A 22,049-nucleotide genomic window follows, 5' to 3' on the forward strand; every position below is an offset into this window, starting at 1 on the left:
CACACAAGTTCGCCACTCTCCAGCGCTATCTTGTAGACCTTACAGCCCCCTTTGCAGTCCTGTACACTTTATAAACAACCAGAACAGCAATGTCAAGTGTAACTTTGCTGACCAATGGTGGTGATGAGTCAGAGTATGGGAACGAGGTAGGAACTTGATTAAGTGGTGCCACAACAGCCTCTCACTCATTGTCAGTAAAACTAAAGATTTCAAAAAAAAGGAGGGAGAAGATGTGCCAGTCTACATTGAGGGTCACCAGTGGTGGAGAATCAGCAGCTTTAAATTAAAACATCAGATGACCAGTTCTGGGCCACAAACTTTGATGTAAACACAGATAAAGCAAACTAGAACCTTTACATCTGTAGAAGTTTGTTACTCTCAGAAAGTACTGCTGAAAGTATTCTGACTGACTGTCCCATATTCCGACATGGCAATTTGTATGTGCAGGGGCATAACAAACTGCAGAGAATAGTGGACTCTGCCCAATATGTTATATGCCAAGCCTTATCCTCCATCATTAATACCTGCATGTTCTAACAGTGTTCTTTCTCATAAAAATTATTTATAATTTATATTATATTAATTATGTTATATGGAGCAGTGTCTCAGAAAGTCAGCGTCCATTATTAAAGACCCCCATCACTCAGGGCTTGCCCTTTTCTCACTGTTACCATCAGGTAGTTGATACAGAAGCCTGAAGGCACACACTCAGTGACTCAGGAACAGCTTCTTCCCCTCTGCCATCTGATTCCTAAATGGACATTGAACCCATGAACACTACCTCACTTTTTAAAATATTATTTCAATTTTTGCATGATCTTTAATCGATTCAATATACATATACTGTAATTGATTGATTTATTTCTTCTATATTATGTACTGCATTGTACTGCTGCTGCTACGTCAACAAATTTCATGCCACATGCCGGTGATAATAAACCTGACTCTGATTCTGATTTATGTTTTCCTTGTGAATGCTGCTTATAAGATGCTATGTTTAAAACTAGTCCGCAGATCCGAACCCTGGAACAGCCCAGGGTTGGCTCAAAACCTCGCTTATGAGTTCATCACATCAGCAGACACGGAGGACAGCAGCCGGGGCAGTCTTCATATCCTCAGCGCCATTACTGAGAACGAGCAAAATCAGCTCTCGTCCTGACCAACACCCTGTCTTTTCAGTCTATGTGGGCCGTATTTAAACTGACCCAACAATGGGACAGGGAAAGGCTCCAGCACCCTGGAGAGAGGAGTGAAGATCATGGATTACAAGCGAAATCAGCTCTTGCCTCTGATCTGGACTGGCGTTTAAACTGTCTAAACAGTGCATTGTACCTAGCACTTGGACCCAGACACCCAGGCCACGTGCCTGTGATGCTGCTGCATGTAGGTTTTTCATTGCATACATGTACTTGTGTGCAAAACAATAAAATCAACTTTGATATACTTAAAAACTCTTTGGATTCTCCCTAATCTTCTCTGCCAAAGCTATCTCGTGCTCTCTTTATACCCTCCTGATTTCCTTCTTGAAAATACTTATATTATACATGCATACATTAGATTAAAACATGCAAGTGTTAAATTAAGCAAGGTAAAATAGACTGAAAAATTAATAATTCTTTCATTTACTGGTTCAAAATATTTTATATAGGACTTTTAAATATTAACTTTAAATAGCTGGTGATTGTAATGACAACCATTTAAAATGTAACATAAACTCTTGTATTCAAAGACTTATTAAGAGATGCTATCTACTTTTCATCACAGCACTCTAAGGTTTGCATTAGCTCATCATCCATCAAGGTACTTACCTGAGATGTATTATACAAGATTTTTATCCCTTCTGCATCTACAAAAGCTTTCCTTCCCAACTTAATACTTGTCACATTTTTGATGCAGGTTAAAATTCCTTTACGAATCAGCATATGCCGATGTCTTGTGTCATGCCTATGCCAATCGATATATATTGTAATAAGAACAGGAAGGTACCCCCTCTCCACTGATCTCCTGGCATTGGTTTCTACAATAATAAAAACACATATTTACAAAATCTTACCTGCCAGTAAGGAAATGCATGAATGCTGTTTCTTAACTATGTGTACTGATTTGTTGTGATTATGCAAAGAGCAGAAAAAAGTACAGAAACCATCTTCTGAAAAAAATTTTGTAACCTTAATTGGAGAGATTTCTCATATTTGGATATTGAGATAGATGAGGTTAAAATGATTTTTAAAGTATATTCTGCAGAAAACTGCATAGTGTTTCTCCAAAGGTGCCCCTTTTAAGGTTTACTATTACAAAATCTAACACATGAATCAGTTCTTGATTTATATGGCTTCATAATGCTGTCAACTTAAATTCATATAGCAGTTTTGTGCAGCTACATGTGGTTTGTTTACATGGCAACTGCAAATGTTCCAAACTATTTCATCATCATGTTATTATCTGCAATATCTGAAGTTGGACGATTGCTTATAATTAACAGATGTTTTAGAACAAGAATTTGCATATTTGGCCTGCTATAAGAGAATGAAACAAACTTGATAAAGGGCCATTACTTCATCCCAATATCAAGCATTAAGGCACTAAATTATCCATGAATACAACTGAAATCAAAGATTTCACTTCAAAGAAAATATTCCACCATAACCTGACCCCCATTAGCAGAATTTTGATATTGCCCAGGAATGAAACAAATCAAATGTACAATAATTATGAAAGTGGTTGGGATGGGTCAGTCGGATCATGCAAGTGCTGAAGCTAGAATGTGAAGTACATCAGGTGGAATCAGATCAGATGTAGTTGTTACTTAACAGCTTGGAGCAGAAGTCAAAACCGACAGGATCTGGCTTGTTTAGGAGTGTAACCGCAAAGGTGAAAAACAACAGTACATTAGGTCAATGTTTAAAAGGGAGTTTTAGCACTGTAGAATTATGTGCTTGAGATGAAAAGGACAATAAGAGAAATTGTACAGTCACACTGTAATCAAAGAAAACACCTATTTTTAACAATTAAATTACATAAGCATCTAAAACACTTACTCGATTTTAACAATGCTGCCAGCGTGTCTAATGCGACCCTGTGGAAATAACAGAGTTGATAAGATGCAACCATTAACAAATTGCTGCAAGAATTAAAGAAAAAAAACCTTCAAAAACCTTTCATTTATGCTAATGAGGAAACAGATACAACGGATTAAAAACATACATTTGTTATTTTACAATAAACTTTAGATCTGCTTCTGTTGATGAATGAAGCTGACAATGTAGTCTATTTGATAGTATAAAAAGCTGAAAATTTGCATGTTGAATTGAATTGGATTGACTTTATTTCTTACATCCTTCACATACATGAGGAGTAAAAATCTTTATGTTAGGTCTCCCTCTAAATGTGCAATCGTAGTAATTTATAATAAATAGAACAAGATAAGGTAATATAGAGCACACTCAAGTCAGCATGAGTTAATCAGTCTGATGACCTGTTGGAAGAAGCGGTCCCAGAGCCTGTTGGTCCTGACTTTTATGCTGCTGTACCGCTTCCCAGATGGTAGCAGCTGGAATAGATTGTGGTTGGGATGACTTGGGTCCCCAATGATTCTACAGGCCCTTTTCACACACCTGTCTTTGTAAATGTCCTGAATCATGGGAAGTTCACAACTACAGATATGCTTGGCTGTCTGTACCACTCTCTGCAGAGTCCTGTGATTAAGGGAGGTACAGTTCCCATACCAGGCAGTGGTTGTCTTAATTATGCCCTGTAGAAAGTTCTTAGGATTTAGGGGCCCATACCAAAATTCCTTAACTGTCTGAAGTGAAAGAGGTGCTGTTGTGTTTTTTTCACCACACAGCTGGTGTGTACAGACCACGTGAGGTCCTTGGTGATGTGGATGCTGAGGAACTTGAAGCTGTTTACCCCCTCAAGCCCAGATCCATTGATGTCAATAGGGGTTAGCCCGTCTCCATTCCTCCTGTAGTCCACGAACAGCTCCTTTGTTTTTGTAACATTGAGGGAGAGGTTGTTTACTTGATACCACCATGTCAGCGAGATGATTTCTTCCCTGTAGGCCACCTCGTTATTGTTTGAGATAAGGCCTAACAAAGTAGCGTCATCAGCAAATTTAATTAGCAGTTTAGAGCTATGGGTAGCGACACAGTCATGGGTATACAGGGAGTAAAGGAGGGGACTTAGTACTTTGCCCTGAGGGCTCCTGTATTGAGAGTCAGAGGGTTGAGAGGTAAGGGAGCCCACTCTCACTTGATGCAATCTATTTAAACAAACTGGAAATTTTACTTGCAGACCTTGCTCAACCAAACCTTGTACATTAACCTCTTTTGCATGCAACACACAAAATGAGACCCTTCGGCAGGTCTTGGTCCAAAATGCCAACTGTACTCTTTTCCATATATGTTGCCTGTCCTGCTGAGCTCCTCCAGCACATTGTGTGTGTTGCTTGGATACATAAAATGCTGGAGAAACTCAGCAGGTCAGGCAGCATCTATGGAAGAGTACTCTTCATCTCACCCTGAAATGTTTATTCTTTCCGTAGATGCTCCCTGGCCTGCTGAGTTTCTCCAGCATTTTGTGTGTGTTGCTTGGATTTCCAGCATCTGTAAGTTTTCTCATTTTTAATTAGATAACCACATTGTCACATTGGCATTAAAATTGGAAACTTATTAAATTATCTAATAATGAATAGACTAACTTACAATATCAAGCCGATAACAAAATGGACAGAAACCATTTGGTACAATAATCTGAAAAGTTTGCAGCTTCAATCCTGTGGTTTATTTATTGGCCTTCTCTGCATAGGTGAGACTGGACAGACTGGGTAAGCACCTTTGCTCCCTCAGCAAACGTCTCCCAGTGGCTAGCCACTTCAATTCCACTTCCCATTCCCACATCGACACATCTGCCCATAGCCTCTTCCACTGTCAGGTCGAGGAACCTCATTCCGTGCAGGCAGTCTCCAATCTTGTGCCATGAACATCAAATTCTCAGACTTTTGATAGCTTTGTTCCTTTTACCCTCTTTTACTTACTGTCTTCTTTTGACCCCCATCATCCTAACTCTTTCTCTTCTCTCACCTTTTCCATCTGTCCATCACTCAGTCTCCTCCCACTGGTTTTCTTCCCCACCCCCCACACTTAGTTCATGCTCTACCTTCCTTTCCATCACATTCAGCCCTCTGTCTTTTCTATCTGTTACTTCATAGCTTCTATCATTTCCACTCTCCCGACTCCTCATCTACCTATTGCCTCCCTCGCCTGGATCCACCTATTACAGTCAGCTCTTGTGCCACCTCTTCCTTCTACCATATTATACTGGCTATCGCTCCCCTCTCTTTTAGTCCAGATGAAGGGTTACAACTTGAAACATAGATTATCCATTTCCCCCAATAGATGCTTCTTGACCTCCTGGATTCCTCCAGCACTCATGTGTGTTGCTTTGTATTACAAATATGCTCCCTTGATCAAGTAAATATGAACTTCTCTTTTAACCACCAAATTAATTGACGCTATAGTCTTGGTATTAAGGAAAATTGTGATTCCTGGGCTAATTAAAAGGTCTTAAAGAATTAAACAACACAAAAGTAACTTGGAAAATGGGTATTAACAAAGTGTTGCTTATTTATATTTGCATAAGAACATGTAGAAAATAAACATTCAATTTCATTTAATAATTGTAAAAAGATGCTGAGGTGAACACCATAATAAAGAATGCACTTAATTTCATAGCTTAAGCTGATTGTAATGTTTTACTTGGGAAGCAAGTAAGAAATGGAATCTGACAAATAAAATTTAACCAATTTAACCACTATTGATTTAGAAAAGCGGTGGCAAAATCCTGAGGCTAGTTTAGGAAAACAATGTGAAAACAACATGTTCTGAACTTCCACTGACTCATTTGCACATCTCTGAACAAGAAACTGGACATCAATCAGTACATGACGGCAATGTTTCAGAAAACAAATTTGGAAAAAAAAACTTTGGATTCAATATTTAACCTTGATAATAATGAAAAACTGTGGCTTCATGCAGTTTTATTTTGCTGAAAATGGATTTATCATAAAAATGTATTTTTAATGGTAATCTCTACTCCAAAGCAAGAGAAAACTCATTTATTACTATAATGGCTATAAAATATTGAACTATTCCATTTCGGAGTTATGATTGTGTATACTAGTTAATTTCTTAGATTAAGAACAGAATCATTTAAAACATTTCTTTTATAATGTATGGGGGGAGGGGGAGGGAGAGGGAGGAGGGAGTGGGAAGAAGGGAGGAGGGAGATAATTCCATGATGAAAATAAATTCAATAAACAAGTTCACAATAAAAAGTTCATACCTATATAAGATAAAAATAACTAGTCACTTGTAATAGAAAATGGAAATAAAAATAACTCCAGGAAAAATGCTTGGCACATTTAAGGATAATTGTACAACTATGTATATCAAAGTTTGTCCCATAAATTTCAACATGCCACTCAGGTACAAATTGTTTGTCATACGCTAATGCTTGGATGATTATTGTGCTGTAATAGCCTAAAACAAAATATGCTTATTCAGAATATAGATGTCTTAGCAAAATGTCATTTGTTGGCTTTTGTTAATTTCTTCTTGAACTATCATACAGCCAATATAGCAAAGACACTCCAGAGCAAAGGAGGGGAAACTTGATGAAAGAACTACCCAGTACTTGTTGCCCCAGAGTTTCACCCACATTAATCTCTACATACTTCATTCGAATCTACCCATTGACATCTTTATTCACTTACCATCTGATAATTCCAATATTGTTCAACAGGGCCACTCAGATCCTTAATAACCAAACGTTCAGTACAAATGCATTCACCCAAATGCTCCGTATTCACTAATCTACAATCAACTCCCTGCCAGGGAACTCATGGTTAAAATTCACATACTTGTTTTCAATTCAAAATACAGCCTGCGCACCATACCTCTCCATCCAAACAATACAATCTTTGTAACTTCTTCCAGCCATAAATATTCTGAGTAGTCTGCACATCTTCAATTCTGTCTTTTTAATCTTACCAGATCTTAAAATCAATCCACCTTTGCAGATGAAACTGTTGGGCCAAAGCTCTGGGCTTAACCTCCTGAAATCCAGTGTGGAAACAATATTGTCTTAAAAGTATAACTGTGTCACTAACACTAACAATTTTACTCATTTATATTGGTTGCATTGAGCACTTCCTTACTGGCCTGTTCTGCCTAAACCTCTCGATTTTGCATCTCCTTCTTTAAGGTATTTTAAAACGGTAAAGATTCTATCTAAATCGTGTTACTAATGCGGAGACAAAAGGTGTGGAAGTTGATGTAGAAGCAAGTCTGAAATTTTGCGATAGTCAGAATCTCGGGTGAAAGTTAAAGCAAGTGCAGTTTAAAATGGCCATGGTAATTCCTGGATTTCTCCCAGCCAGAGCAAAGATAAGTTTTCTTTTATCCTCATCTTCTAATTCAACAGATTCAACAAGTCTCCACATTCAACAGATCATCCTCTGTACTTCTGGCACCTTCAATAGGATTCCAGAAGATACATCTTCCCCTTTCCTAATTTTTTCAGCATTCCAAAGAGAACGTTTCCAATTCATTCTTCCCTCTGCACCAATCAGTGCCTTTCTCACAGTCCTTTACCAAGCTGCTGCAAGAGGTGCATACCAGCCCTTTTTCATCTTCCATTTCTATCCATCCAAGTCCAAATCCTTGTATGTGAAGCAGTGCAACACTTGCATTTCTTCCAAATTCGTGTTTTACATTTGGCATTCTCCTCAATATTTGGGAAACTAAACACGGAATGGATGACTGTTCTGTGAAAACAGCTCTGCCTAGTCAAGCTTCCAGCCATCTATCACTTTAATTATTCTTCCCATTTCTATTTTGATTTCTCTGTTTCAATCAACCCCAGTGCAAGTTCAAGCAATAACAATTCATCTTCCATCTCAAGACTCATTCTTAATTCAATGATCAGCCATTCCCATTGTGCCAGAGCTGACCATTTCTGAGGTAAGGTCATCCAGCTGCAATATTATCCGCTTTTCCCTTGCCACCAGATACACATAATTGCTGAGTGTTTCCAGTATTTGCTACTGGTTTAGTTTCCAGCAACCACTGTGCTGTGTATCTCATGGTTCCAGCATGATTTTTTTCCTTTGTCTTCATTGCCCTTACTCATCTTCCTCCTCCAGACAGATCAGCCATGATTAACGTCTGTTAGCCAATAATCAGTTGATACAGCCCAGATGGCAAAAAAAAATCCAGCTCTGCAACTCCATAAATTAATAAATCAATCTCTGATCCTATCACTTAAAAGGTTTATCAAGTTTCTACTTCATCAAGAATGCAGCCCCACCATGGAGGTGTTAACATTAGGTAAATTAAGAGCCCACTGAATACTGCAGGTGACTAGTCAACACTGCAGCAAATGAGGCCATGAGTAATAAACATCTGATGTTAAACAGATTAGCAAAACAAATCAACTTTAATTTGGAGGTCACATGCAACCATTGCAGAATAACATATGATATTCAGCTGTTACAATTCACATAATTTTGAATATTCATCAAAAATATTATGAAACAATGTGTTTCAAATCAGAGTCCAATATGTAACCTGCCAATTTATAAGTCAAATCAGAGTAAAGTTTATTATCAGAGTACATGAATACGTGTCACCACATACAATCCTGAGATTCTTTTTCTGTGGGCAAATCTATAGAACAGTAACTGTAAGCAGGGTCAATGGACAACAAACTGTTTAAATACAAATATAAATAGCAATAAATAACGAGCATGAAGTAACAAGTTAAGAGTCCTTAAATCAGTGTAGTTATATCCTTTTGTTCAAGAGCCTGATGGTTAGGGGGGTAGTAACTGTTCTTGAACCTGGTGGTGCAAGTCCTGAGGCTCTTGTACCTTCTACCTGAGGGCAGCAGCAAGAAAAGAACATGTGGTGAGGATCTTTGATAATGGATGCTGCTTTCCTACAGCAATGTATCATGTAGACATACTCAATGGGAGGGTTTTATCCGTGATTTACTGGGCTGAATCCTCTATCTTTTGTAGGATTTTCTGCTCAAATAATGCAACCAGTTAACACACTTTCCCCCACACACCTGTAGAAGTTTGCCGAGGTTTTTGATGACATGCCAAGTCTCCGCAGACTCCTGAGGAAGTAGAGGTGCAGTTGTGCTTTCTTCACAATTATATTTATATGATAGATCCAGGACAGGTCTTCTGAGATAGTGACACCAGGAAATTTAATGGTACTGACCCTCTCCAACTGTGAGCATCAGGGACCAAGGACCTCTGATTTACCTCTCCTGAAGTCTACTATCAGTTCCTTGGTCTTATTGACATTGAGTGAGAAGTTGTTATCACACCACTCAGCCAAATTTTCTATCTCCCTCCTGTATGTTGATTCATCACCACCTTTGATACAACCCACAACAGTCGGGTCATCAGCAAACTTGTATACGGTGTTGGAGCTGTACTTAGCCACTGAATCATGGGTGTGAAGTGAATAGAGCAGGGTCTAGTACACAGCCTTGAGGTGGTCCTGAGCTGATGGAGATTGTGGAGGAGATTTTTTTTGCTAATCCGGACTGACTGGGGTCTACAAGGGAGGAAAGCCAGGATCCAATTGCACATGGGGTTATTAAGGCCCAGGTCCTGGAGTTCACTGATTGGTTTTGAAAGAATGATGGTGTTAAATGCTGAGTGGTAATCGATAAAAAGCAACCTGATATATGCACCTTTACTGTCCAGATGTTCCAGGGTTGTGTGAAAAGCCAATGAGGTAGTATCTGCTGTAGACTTGTTGCTTCTTATATATATAAAAAAAAGCTCTTGCAAAATAAATAAATATTGGCACTTTCATAAAATGTGCACTTCTTCATACTTATTTGAAATATTTTAATATTTCCTTTCATCACATGCAGAAATCTGGAACAGTACTTTGAAGTTCCAACTACAGAGATGATGATTACTTGGATAGAAGATTATCTGCAATTACAGACAAAATTCTGAACATAAATCTCTGCTTCAGTTTTAGAAGACTAAAATTTTAAAAATATAGTACTGTGCAAAAGTCTTAGGCACATGTAAAAAAATCTGTATAAGCTAAGATGCTTTCAAAAACAATGAAATGAAAAATTTCTAAACATCAAAAAAATTACTATAAAGAGCAGTAAATAGTAAAAAACATCAAATCAATATTTGGTGTGACCATCCTTTGCCTTTAAAACAGCATCAATTCTCTTAGGTACACTGCCATGCAGTTTTATAAGAAAATCAGCTGGCTGGCTGCTCCAAACATCTTGGAGAACTTACCACAGCTCTTCTGCAGACTTTGGCTATCTTGCCTGCTTCTCTCTCCCAGGTAATTCCAGACAGCCTCAATGATGTTGAGATCAGGGTACAAGGGCGGCTGTACCATCTGTTGCTGAAGATAGTTCTTTATGACCTTGGCTGTATGTTTGGGGTCATTGCCCTGCAGCAGAATGGAGTTGGAACTGATCAGATGCCTTCGTGATGATATTGCATGAGGATGAGAATCAGCTTGTACTTCTCAACATTCACGATTCCATTAATGTTACCAGATTAACAAATCCATTTACAAAAATGCAGCCCTTAACCTGCAGAGAACCTCCGCTGTGCTTCACTGTTGGCTACAGGCACTCATCCGTGTAGTGATCTCCAGCGCTTCTACAAACTACTTCCAGTTTGAGCCTAAAATTTAAAAATTTGACTCGTCAGTCCAAAGTACTTGCTGCCACTGTTCAGTACCCCATTCCTTGAGTTTTTGTGCCTAGGTGACATTGTTGGCTTTATTTCCACTTCAGAGAAACATTTTTAGGTAGTAACTCTTCCATGAAAACCATTTCTGCCAAGACTTCTCCAGACTGTGCAGGGGTGTACTTGAGTTTCAGTTCAGAGCTGAAAGCAGTGTTGTACTTCTTCTGATTTAGAAGGGACATACGTCAGTTTGATGTATTTCGTTTGCTGCACACAATTTCCATGGCCAACCACTGGATTTCTCATCCTCAACCTTGTCCGTTTCTTTGTGGTTCTTCAGAAGAGCTTGGACAGCACATCTTGAAACTCCTATACCTGCCGCAAAATTTCTGCTTGGGAGAGACCTTGCTAAAGCAGGATGACCACCTTGTGTCTTGTTGCTATGCTCACTTCGGCCATGATGTAAGATTTGATGATTTGAAGGTTAAGGTGTCACATCTGCCACACTCTCACCTTTTAGTTTGGTTGTCCTTCTCTCAGTTTTTATTCCTTCAACACCTAGTCCTGTTTCAGTTAACCAGCTTAGTTCATTCAACTCAATATGTCATTGATCATTAGCATGTTTGTTACCTTTGTTTAATCATGCACCGGGCTATATACTTACAAAGCTTCTTTAACAAAATTCAAAAATATTTCTGTAACATTTAATATTTTGGAAAATGAATGTTTGAAAATCTAGAATTTGCTCATTTTCATTGATACACGGATGCAGAAGACAAAAATAAACACTTAAAACAAAACTTACATTGAAGTTCAGAATGCCTTAGACTTTTGCAATAATCTGCATTATTAACTCATTCAATCATCCTAATTAAATCACCCAACTTACATTTAAGCAAAGACAAATTTAACCCATGTAACATATTCTTTTGAAGTTGTTCTATAATTGTTTGCTGAGGTACAATGCTCATAAGTAAATTCAGAACTTAGATATTGTCACAAAGTATTTCTGTATGCTGCAGCACAATTTCCATCCTTGGTTCTCCAGCCCTAGGGACTAGGCTAACATCCAATTAACCTTTAATATTGCTTTACGCATATGCACACCAACATTTAATCATCTCTAATGTGAACTCCAAACTCTCCTGCTAATACACAGTACATATCTCCATGAACTTTTGAAAATACTATGATTCATCTTAAGTCCTGAAATCAAAAAATCGGTACACATACAATATGTTTCAGGTGATCTACATGGAAGTTTGAAATGACTTTCAAAACCTACCACAAGGAATATAAATGCTGCAAAACAGTGCAGCACTTCAAAAGTTACTTCTACTTTCAGTGCATTTATGCATAAACCTTACTTATATTTTCAATGTATTTATGCCTAAACTATACATTAATTATAAGTACCTACTTTACAAGGCTTGTGTTCTTCTTACTGAAAGGACCAATAATCTTGAACATAAGTTCCACAACACCATTTTTGCCCAAGGAAACAGCATTGACAGCTAAAAACACAAGTGGCAAAATGAAGAATACAAAATCATACATTGGTTACAAGATTTAAGCAAATTCCAGAAATGTTTCAAAAGCAAGCATAACAAGGCATACAGTATATTTTGAAAGATGATTTTGGAACAACTTAGATTTTCTTTAATCTACTTCAAATAGTTTACATTGAAGGTAGGTGAGCTTACATTAATATTTCTACCTGAGCCAATTCCAACCATAAATCAAAAGAAAAAATATTTTATAGCCCTCTCCCTCCAAAAAATGCAGCTGTTTTCAAAATTAAGAGTTATTAATGTAATTGCCTTAATATTATTATTTTACTTAATGTGTATTTATCGATCATTTTTAATAGTTAAAACCTAGTTAATATCTGAATGAGAACTTGCAAACATGAATGTTACCAAAGTCAGCCCAAGAACCCTTCAGTGAAATGAATTTGACAAGTGCCCTACTCAGTACTTACCATTGTTAGAATACACTCGCAACAGATGCAAACAAGGTAAAATTAGCTTGAAATTCTGCAAATTTTGTTTCACTAAATTCAAGGTAATGCCCAAGGCTCCATTAATCCTGGCTTTGACTCCAAACTTTTTGTCTAGTAAAGAAAATAAAAAGAATGATGTAATGTGAACTTTCGCGCATTCAGCTGAGATTCTCCCAGTTCTTTTCAACAGATTTCTGACTGACTTTTCACTACTTTCTAATGCACTTATCATTCAAATGTATTAAAATATAATATTTAAGAATAATTTCAAATTAACATTCAAAGTATGATGTTGTTCACTTCACTTCTCATGTATGCAGGCAATTCCCTCCCCACCATTGCGACATCTACATGAAATGCTGTTGCAGGAAAGCAGCATCTGGAATCATGGATCCCCACAACCCAGGACAGGCTCTCTTTGTGTTGTTGTTATCAGGAAAAAGGTGTAGGAGCCTCAGGACTCACACCATCAGGTTCAGGAACAGTTATTGCCCCTAAGTCAGCTGGCTCTTGAACAAAAGGTAATAACTTCATTTGCCCCATCACTGAAAAGTTCCCACAACCCATTGATTCACTTTCAAGGTCTCTTCATCTCATGTTCTCAACATTTATTGGTTATTTATTTATTATTATTATTTATTTCTTTTTGTCGTTGCACAGTTCGTTGTCCTTTGCACACTGGTTGAGTATCCAAGTTGGTGTGGCTTGTTATGATTAATTATTTTATAGAGTATGGTCACAAGACTATGAATCTCAGGGTTGTACTTCATTTTCTATGACCACCTCCAAGTTGCTTTTATTGTACGCACAAAACATACATTCTTTCCAGTACCACAATACATTGGTAGGGAAGGAAGTTAATGGGAAAAAAAAATCAGGTACCTCTCAATGTTTTTCTTCCTAATATTATGTTTCTTTTCATGTTTTTGTAGTGCAAATAATCCTTTTTCTCTTCAGTCATACTTCAAAGAGATTGACTTATTCTGCTCTCAGCCAAATGCCACAAAAATTATAAATTTATTTATATTTAAAAGTGCTACATATAAAAATACTGTAACACTGATGTCAATAAAGTGTGTGCATGAAATTGCAGAATAATAAAATTCAAAATGGCTGAGCAATATCTTTAGAAGGAAGTCTACCATCCTTATCTAGTCTGGAATAATGCAACTTTGGCTTATGATAAGAGATTTTAGCACAAAAATACTGCAGTTCAACTCCAGTGCAGAGTTTGAGAGAGCTGAACTGTCAGAAGTGCTGTTATTTAGATGGGGTATTAAAATTAGGCCATTTTCTCTCTCTCTTTCTCTATGATGGTTATACAGATTGAGAAACAGAAAATCTAATTGTCTATTTAAGAAAGGAGGGAGACAAGGGTACTGAAAAGTGCAATATCATTTACATGATAAAAAGGAAAGTGGAAAAGCAAGTTGAGAGAACAATCCAAAGAGACTTGAAGAGGATACAGAAAATTTAGCTACGTTAAGTGAATGGGGGATAAGAATAGTAATTGGAATATAATTTCGGAAAATGTGAAATTATTGACCTTGGAAGAAAGCAGAATATTGTTTAATTGGGAACACACTAAAGAATTCTGCTACACAGAGAGTTAACAATGAAGAAGGCAAATGGAATAAAGATATTGACCTTGTTTACAAAGGGATTTGAATACAAAATTACAGAATTCTTTATCTGATGCTGGAGAGACTGTTCCTTGTATAATGTGTACAGCTAGAGAGAGTTATCAGGTTGATCCCTCCAATAATGATAGGTTGAACAAGCTGGCTCAGCACTTGAATTGAGTGGTGAATGTACAGAAAGCTGTGAGGGAACTTGGTAAATAGGAAAGGACCATGTCTGTTTCATGAGTGATCGAAAAACTGCTTGCATACTTTCTTACTGAAGGATCACACATTAAGGGCTGACATGAGGAAAAAATTTCTCTTAGGGTTGTGAATTTTTGGAATTTTAAATTGTGAGATTTCACCATTTAATATATTCCAGTCTTAGTTAGATAAACATGTTTGGAAAAAACAACAGGTGCTGGAAATTTAACAAGAATAAATTGGAAACAATCAGGTTAGACAGCATCTGCAGAAAGAGGAACACTGTTAATGGTTCGGGTCCAAGACTTTTGTCAGATCTTCTGTTATTATCGAAGTTGACAATCCTGAAGAACTGCCACCAACATAACTGATCCTAATGAATGGTGGGAGGATCAAGGCCTACTCCTTCTCCCAGCACTTTTGTTTCTGCATGTTTCAAAAGCAAATTGTTAGCAGCAATAAAAAGTTTCATTTTGGACAATATTTGATGAAAGCAAACTGCATTTTAACATATAATAATCACTTTACAGGGCATATACAGTACTGTGCAAAAGTCTTAGGTACATATAAATAGCTACAGTGCCGAAGTCATTTGCACACTACCATAGTAACTTCACATATTGTACTGTACTGCTGCTGTAAAAACAAAAACAAATCTCATGACATATGTGAGTGATGATAAACCTGATTCTGATGTGGGTCTTTATTGTGGACTGAGTGTGGGAAGGGAGGAGATAGAGGGGATTCATGGTTGGGAAAAGGGGAAGGGAGAGGGGAGGGTGTGGGAAGCACCAGAGAATGTAATGATCTATAAACCAATTATTTGGAATCAAGTGATCTTGCTTGGTGTCTCAGGGCAGCATTTTTCTACACCTGTGCCACTCCGCACCGCTAGCACTCCTGCCCCACAGCTCTCCTGTGGCGCTCTACTCTCACCATTCCCAACATCATTTCCTCGCACCAGATTTAAAAACTCGCTCTCCACTCCATGTTGTCAAATACTGTACTGTGCAAATACCTTCAGCACTGTGGCTATATATATGTGCATAATGCTTTTGCACATAACTATAGTAGTATAGGGAAATAGTTACCTATTTAAACCCCTAATTGAACTTGTACGGTGACTTTAGCTTCCAGCACATTTTGATAATGCTTAACAGGGGAAAATCTGTTTGATGCTTTTTGACAATCACAGGTGTATGTGTAACTTTATGCAGAGTACACAGCAAGCTAGGTTGTAGCAAGAATGGAACATCATATTGGCTTTTCCTGCCCATTGTATTTGTTTTTCAATAAGAATTGATTTTCTGCAGGATTGTTCCATATTTAGCATTCAATCTGCAAGCATATGATAATGAAGTACAAGATCATTGTATCTAAGTCTACTCTGCCCACATTTAAAGTTCATGAACATACGTTACAATATTGACTGATGTTTCCTTGCAAACACAAGGACACTAAAGCCAAGTGTAAATCATTAGATCAAGCCTTGGGCAGTATTTATCTATTTGCCTCAACTATTGGGCATTTAAACTAGCCATTAATATCATAATTTAATTATGATAAACTATTTGCTAATTTCCCTTAATCTTGAAAGAGTTGACATTTGCATGCCTGTGGTTTAAGATATTGATTTTCAGAGAAAAGTCGTCCCACTGACACCATGTGTAAAAAAGAACCATAAACAAGTCAAAAGTACATTGATGCAGAATCACCATTATCCAAAATTACAAAATCAATGTTCCATTTTGTATGACGAATGTATTTCACTAAAATATTAATCAGCACAAAAGATGTGCTGACCTCAATAATGTATTTTTTATAGATTCACGCTCCTTCGCAAATTCTTTGCATTGCATGCTTGAATTGTAAAAGAAACCTTCAAACAAAATTTCACGAGTTCTATAAAAAAGGCAATAAACTTAGATTTAAACATCCCTGTGTATAAAAGGCATTTATTGCACATAAAGAGAAAATAAAGCATCTTATTAAAGAAAAAGTTACATGGAAAATATGTTTGATTGAATAACCCATGGGACAGCATGACAATAATCAGCTAAATAGTTGGACTAAATGAGTACAGCTTTGCTCATTATATAGCTCTATTTATATACAAATCATGCCCTGATCTAAAACTAAAATACAGTATTTTGTTTACCATATGCTAAAGAATAAATTATGCTAATTAAATACTTTACAAATACATTATGAGTTTAGATTACTTTATACCAAGAGAAATTAATTTTGGCATCTTGTCATTGAGTAAATCTTTTTTTTAAGTTGAATTTTCAAATAGGCTACAGAAGGAAAAAAAATTATCAACCCTTCCCCCCTCCCCCCTAACATATCCCTATAGAAAAAAAAGAGAAGAAAAAAGAAAGAAGGAAAGAATGTCTGGATATCAGAAGATCCCCATGTGCTCCTTGGAGTTCATAATAGCTTTAATATGTATATTTCTTTCTTTCCCCAGATAACCAACGATTTTATCTTCGGAGCACCTATATATTTAATTCTATCTTTTGTAAATAAGGGTGCCAAATTTTCAGAAATATTTCATATTTATCTCTTAAATTATAAGTAATTTTTTCAAGTGGAATGGAGCTAAAAATTTCATTCTCGCAATAATCTATACTTAAGTATGAATCCGATTTCCAAGTAACTGCAATAGCCTTTTTGGCTACTGCCAATGCAATTTTTATGAATTCTTTCTGATATTTATTCAATTTGGAATTCGATTTTATCCCTTCAATATCGCCTAGTAAAAATAATGTTGGATTATGTGGAAGATGTATTCCAATAATTTGTTCCAGTAAAACTCTTAAATTTGTCCAAAAAGGTTGAATTTTAAAACAAGACCAAGTAGAGTGTAAAAAAGTACCAACTTCTTGATTACATCGAAAACATTGATCAAATAAATTTGAGTTTAATCTATTTATTTTTTGTGGTGCATTTGATGTACAAAGTTATATTGTACTAATCTTAGTCGAACATTTATTGTATTTGTCATACTGTCAAAACATAATCTTGACCAAATTGTTTCATCAATTTTAATATTCAAATCAGTTTCCCATTTTTGTCTTGACTTATGAATTCCTTGTTTAATTGCCTGTTTTTGAATCAAATTATACATACCAGAAATAATTTTTTTAAATTTTTCCTTTATGAATTAAAGTTTCTATTTCATTAGGTTTCGGCAATAACATTGTTTGACCCAGTTTATCTCTTAAATAAGCCCTTAATTGGAAATAACATAAAAGAGTGTTACTTGATATTTTATATTTATTCTTTAATCGGTCAAATGACATTAATATACCTCCTTCAAAACAGTCTCCTATATATCTAATCCCTTTGTGAAACCAGTTATATAAAAGTTGATTATCCATTGTAAAAGGGATAAGTTTATTTTGAACTAAAGGTCTCTTTGCTAATAAAGATTTCTTTATCTCATCAACAACATTTATCTTATTCCATAAATGAATCAGATGTTTTAGTATAGGAGATTCTTTCTTTTCCCATATCCATTTAGATTCCCATTTATATATAAAATCTTCTGGTATATTTTCTCCTATTTTATCTAATTCTATTCTAATCCATGCCGGTTTATATTCATCAAAAAAAGATGCAATAAATCTAAGTTGATTTGCTTTGTAATAATTCTTAAAATTTGTTAATTGTAACCCTCCTAGGTCAAATTTCCATGTCAGTTTTTCCAACGGTATTCTTGACATCTTGCCTTTCCAAAGGAATTTCCTCATACATTTATTTAACTCTTGAAAGAACTTCTGCGGTAATTGTATTGGTAGTGTTTGGAATAAATATTGTAATCTAGGGAATATATTCATTTTTACAGCATTGACTCTACCTATTAATGTTATTGGTAACATCATCCATTTATCGAGATCCTCTTGAATTTTTTTCAATAATGGCAAATAATTTTGTTTATATAAATTCTTTATATCATTATCAACTCTTATACCTAAATACTTTATACCATTTATTGGCCATCTAAACTGAGTTAGTAATCAACATTGACTATAATCTCCTTTAGTAAGGGTTAGAATTTCACTTTTATCCCAATTTATTTTGTACCCTGATATTTTCCCATATTTTTCCAATCTAGAAGATAATTTACACAACAAATGCGATGGGTTAGTTAGATAAATCAGAACATCATCAGCAAATAAGTTAATCTTATATTCTTCCTGATTAACTCTGAAACCCATAATATGAGTCATTTCTAATTAATTCAGCTAATGGTTCTATCGCCAACACAAATAAAGCAGGTGATAATGGACAACCTTGTCTAGTTGACCTTGTTAACTGAAATGATGTTGAAATTTGGTCATTTGTCACCACTTTAGCTTTCGGGTTAGTATTTAAGGTTTTAATCCATTTTATAAAAGATACTCCTAATCCATATTTTTCCAATACCTTAAATAAAAAATCCCATTCCAATCTATCAAATGCTTTTTCTGCATCCAAAGCAACTGCCACACTCATTTCTTCCTTCTTTTGTGCCAAATGAATTATGCTAAGTAACCGAGTTAAATTATCTGCCGATTGTCTATTTTTAATAAATCCTGTTTGTTCTGTGTGTATTAATTTTGATAAGTATTTAGATAATCTATTAGATAAAATCTTTGCTGTTATTTTATAGTCTGTGTTCAACAAAGAAATAGGTCTATATGATGTTGGCTTTAAAAGATCTCTACCTTTTTTTGGCAATACTATTAAAATTGCCATCGAAAAAGATTCTGGAAGTTTATGCGTTCTTTCCGCTTGGTGTATTAGCTCCATAAAAGGAGGAATTAATAAATCTTTAAACTTTTTGTAAAATTCAGGCAGAAAACCATCTTCTCCTGGAGATTTATTACTCTGAAGTGATCCTAGAGCTTTTTCGACCTCTTTTAATGTAAAAGGCACATCTAATCCTTTCTGTTCTGAATTCAATTTTGGGAGAGTTATTTGTGATAAAAACCTTTCTATCTCAACAATATCATTTTGTGATTCTGGTTGATACAGTTCAGAATAAAAAACTTTAAAAGTTGCATTGATTTCTAAAGGTTTATAAGTAATTTTATTTACACTTGTTCTAATTGCAGTTATCGTTTTGGAAGCCTGGTCTGTTTTTAACTGCCAAGCAAGAATCTTGTGTGATCCTTCACCTAGTTCATAATATCTCTGTTTAGTTCCCATAATTGCTTTTTCTGTTCAGTATGTCTGAAGTGCATTATATTATAGTTTCTTATTAACAAGTTGTCTTTGTTTTTCTTCTGTCATACATCTTTGAGATTCTTTTTCTAATTTTGTAATCTCTTTTTCCAATTGATCTATTTCTACCATATATTCCTTCTTAATTTTAGAAGTATAACTTATTATCTGGCCTCTCAAATATGCCTTCATCGCTTCCCATAATATAAATTTATCATCAACTGAATGTGAGTTTGTATCTAAAAGAAACAATCTGTTTTTTCATAAAATCACAAAAATCTTGACGTTTTAATTATATTGAATTAAATCTCCATCTGTAAATCGATTCCTCCTTATCCATCATTATCTTTCTTTTTTCAATCTTTTTATTGAATTTCATATATTAAAAAAACATATTGTGAAATTAAATAGGCTATAGGTACATTAGACTTAATTAAATTAGTAATAGAATAACAATATCTTATTAAAATATCAGCAAAAGAAAAATAGTACATTAATCAATGTAACCTATATTAATTATACATGAAAAAAACAAGAATAATCATCAAAAGAATAAAAAAAATTAAAAAATGCAAGAAAAAAAAATATATATTAAAAAAAATAACCTAAACTAAACTAACATGGGCAATAATAACAGTTTATGTATATATGATAGTGTCAAAAACTCTGGAACTCCATACCAGAACAAGAATAAAAAGAGAAAAGGTCTGGAAGAGATCAAATTAGTTCATATGAAAATGTCGAATGAACGGTCCCCAAGTTTCTTCAAATTTAACTGATGAATCAAAAATAGTACTTCTAATTTTTTCTAAGCTCAGACAAGAAATAGTTTGAGAGAACCACTGAAACGTGGTAGGAGGGTTTACTTCTTTCCAATTTTGTAATATAGATCTTCTGGCCATTAATGTTGCAAAGGCGATCATTCGTCTAATTGAAGGGGAAAACCGGTTACCATCCTCATTTGGTATACCAAAAATTGCAGTAATAAAATGAGGTTGTAAATCGATATTCCAAATTGAGGAAATAATAGCAAATATGTTCTTCCAATAGTCATGTAAAGTGGGACATGACCAAAACATGTGGGTCAATGAGGCCACATCTAAATGACATCTGTCACATTGAGGGTTAATATGAGAATAGAATCGAGCAAGTTTATCTTTAGACATATGGGCTCTATGTACAACCTTAAATTGTATTAAAGCATGTTTAGCACATATAGAAGAAGAATTAACCATTTGTAAAATTTTTTCCCCTTTTTCTGTTGATATATTGTATTGAAGTTCTTTTTCCCATTCTTGTTTAATTCTACCTGATATTTCTGGTTGTATTTTCATAATCATATTATAAATAAGAGCCACTAATCCCTTCTGACAAGGATTCAAGGTAAAAATCATATCTGAAAAGTCTATCAAAGTTGAATTGGGGAAGGATGGTAGAACTTTATGTAAAAAATTTCTGATTTGTAAGTATCTAAAAAAATTAGATTTAGGTAACTTAAATTTGTTGGAAAGTTGGTCGAAAGACATCAAACTACCTTCAAAAAAAAGATCTCGAAAACATATTATACCTTTCCTTTTCCATATGCTAAAAGAAGGTTTAAAAAAGAAGTTAAGTAAGATAGGGCTATCTAGAACAAAGTTTTTCAGAGTAAAAAACTTACGAAATTGAAACCAAATTCGTAATGTGTGCTTGACAATAGGATTGGATAACTGTTTATTGAATTTAACTAAATCAGTAGGAAGAGAAGAACCAAGAACAGAGAATAGAGACTATCATTGTGCATCATTGCATTCTAAATTTACCCACTGTGGGCACAATGGTGAATCCAAATCTAATTTCCAATATATTAAATTTCGAATATTATTCCCCCAATAGTAAAATCTAAAGTTAGGTAAAGCTAAACCACCATCTTTTTTAGATTTTTGTAACTGCCTTTTACTTAACCTGGGGTTTTTATTTTGCCACACAAATGAGGAAATTTTAAAATCAATGTTATCAAAAAAAGATTTAGGAATAAAAATTGGTAAGGCTTGAAATAAATATAAAAATTTCGGTAAAATCATCATTTTAATAGCATTAATCTGGCCAACTAATGATAAAGATAAAGGAGACCATCTTGTAGTAAGTTGTTGAATCTGATGAAGCATAGGTAAAAAATTCAATCTGAATAAATCTTTATATTTCTTGGTAATTTTTATACCTAAATAAATAAAGTTATCAGTAACAACTTTAAATGGTATCCTGTCATTCAATAAAGTTT

At 35.2% G+C, this 22,049-nt stretch overlaps 1 protein-coding gene across 13 annotated transcripts in view; it reads right to left on the bottom strand.

The window, feature by feature from the left end:
* agtpbp1 (ATP/GTP binding carboxypeptidase 1) overlaps window positions 1–22,049 on the bottom strand; it is a 270,083-nt gene that overhangs the window by 119,273 nt on the left and 128,761 nt on the right. For all 13 annotated transcript variants that reach the window (XM_059969829.1, XM_059969822.1, XM_059969828.1 and 10 more), the window contains 4 exons: window positions 12,732–12,863; window positions 12,171–12,264; window positions 3,039–3,076; window positions 1,809–2,017 (listed from right to left, as the gene is read on the bottom strand). In XM_059969829.1, the coding sequence (XP_059825812.1) occupies window positions 1,809–2,017; window positions 3,039–3,076; window positions 12,171–12,264; window positions 12,732–12,863 (473 nt within the window). The remainder of the gene's footprint in view (window positions 1–1,808; window positions 2,018–3,038; window positions 3,077–12,170; window positions 12,265–12,731; window positions 12,864–22,049) is intronic.

This window comes from Hypanus sabinus, chromosome 5 (genome assembly GCF_030144855.1).
Source record: "Hypanus sabinus isolate sHypSab1 chromosome 5, sHypSab1.hap1, whole genome shotgun sequence".
Lineage (NCBI taxonomy): Eukaryota > Metazoa > Chordata > Chondrichthyes > Myliobatiformes > Dasyatidae > Hypanus > Hypanus sabinus.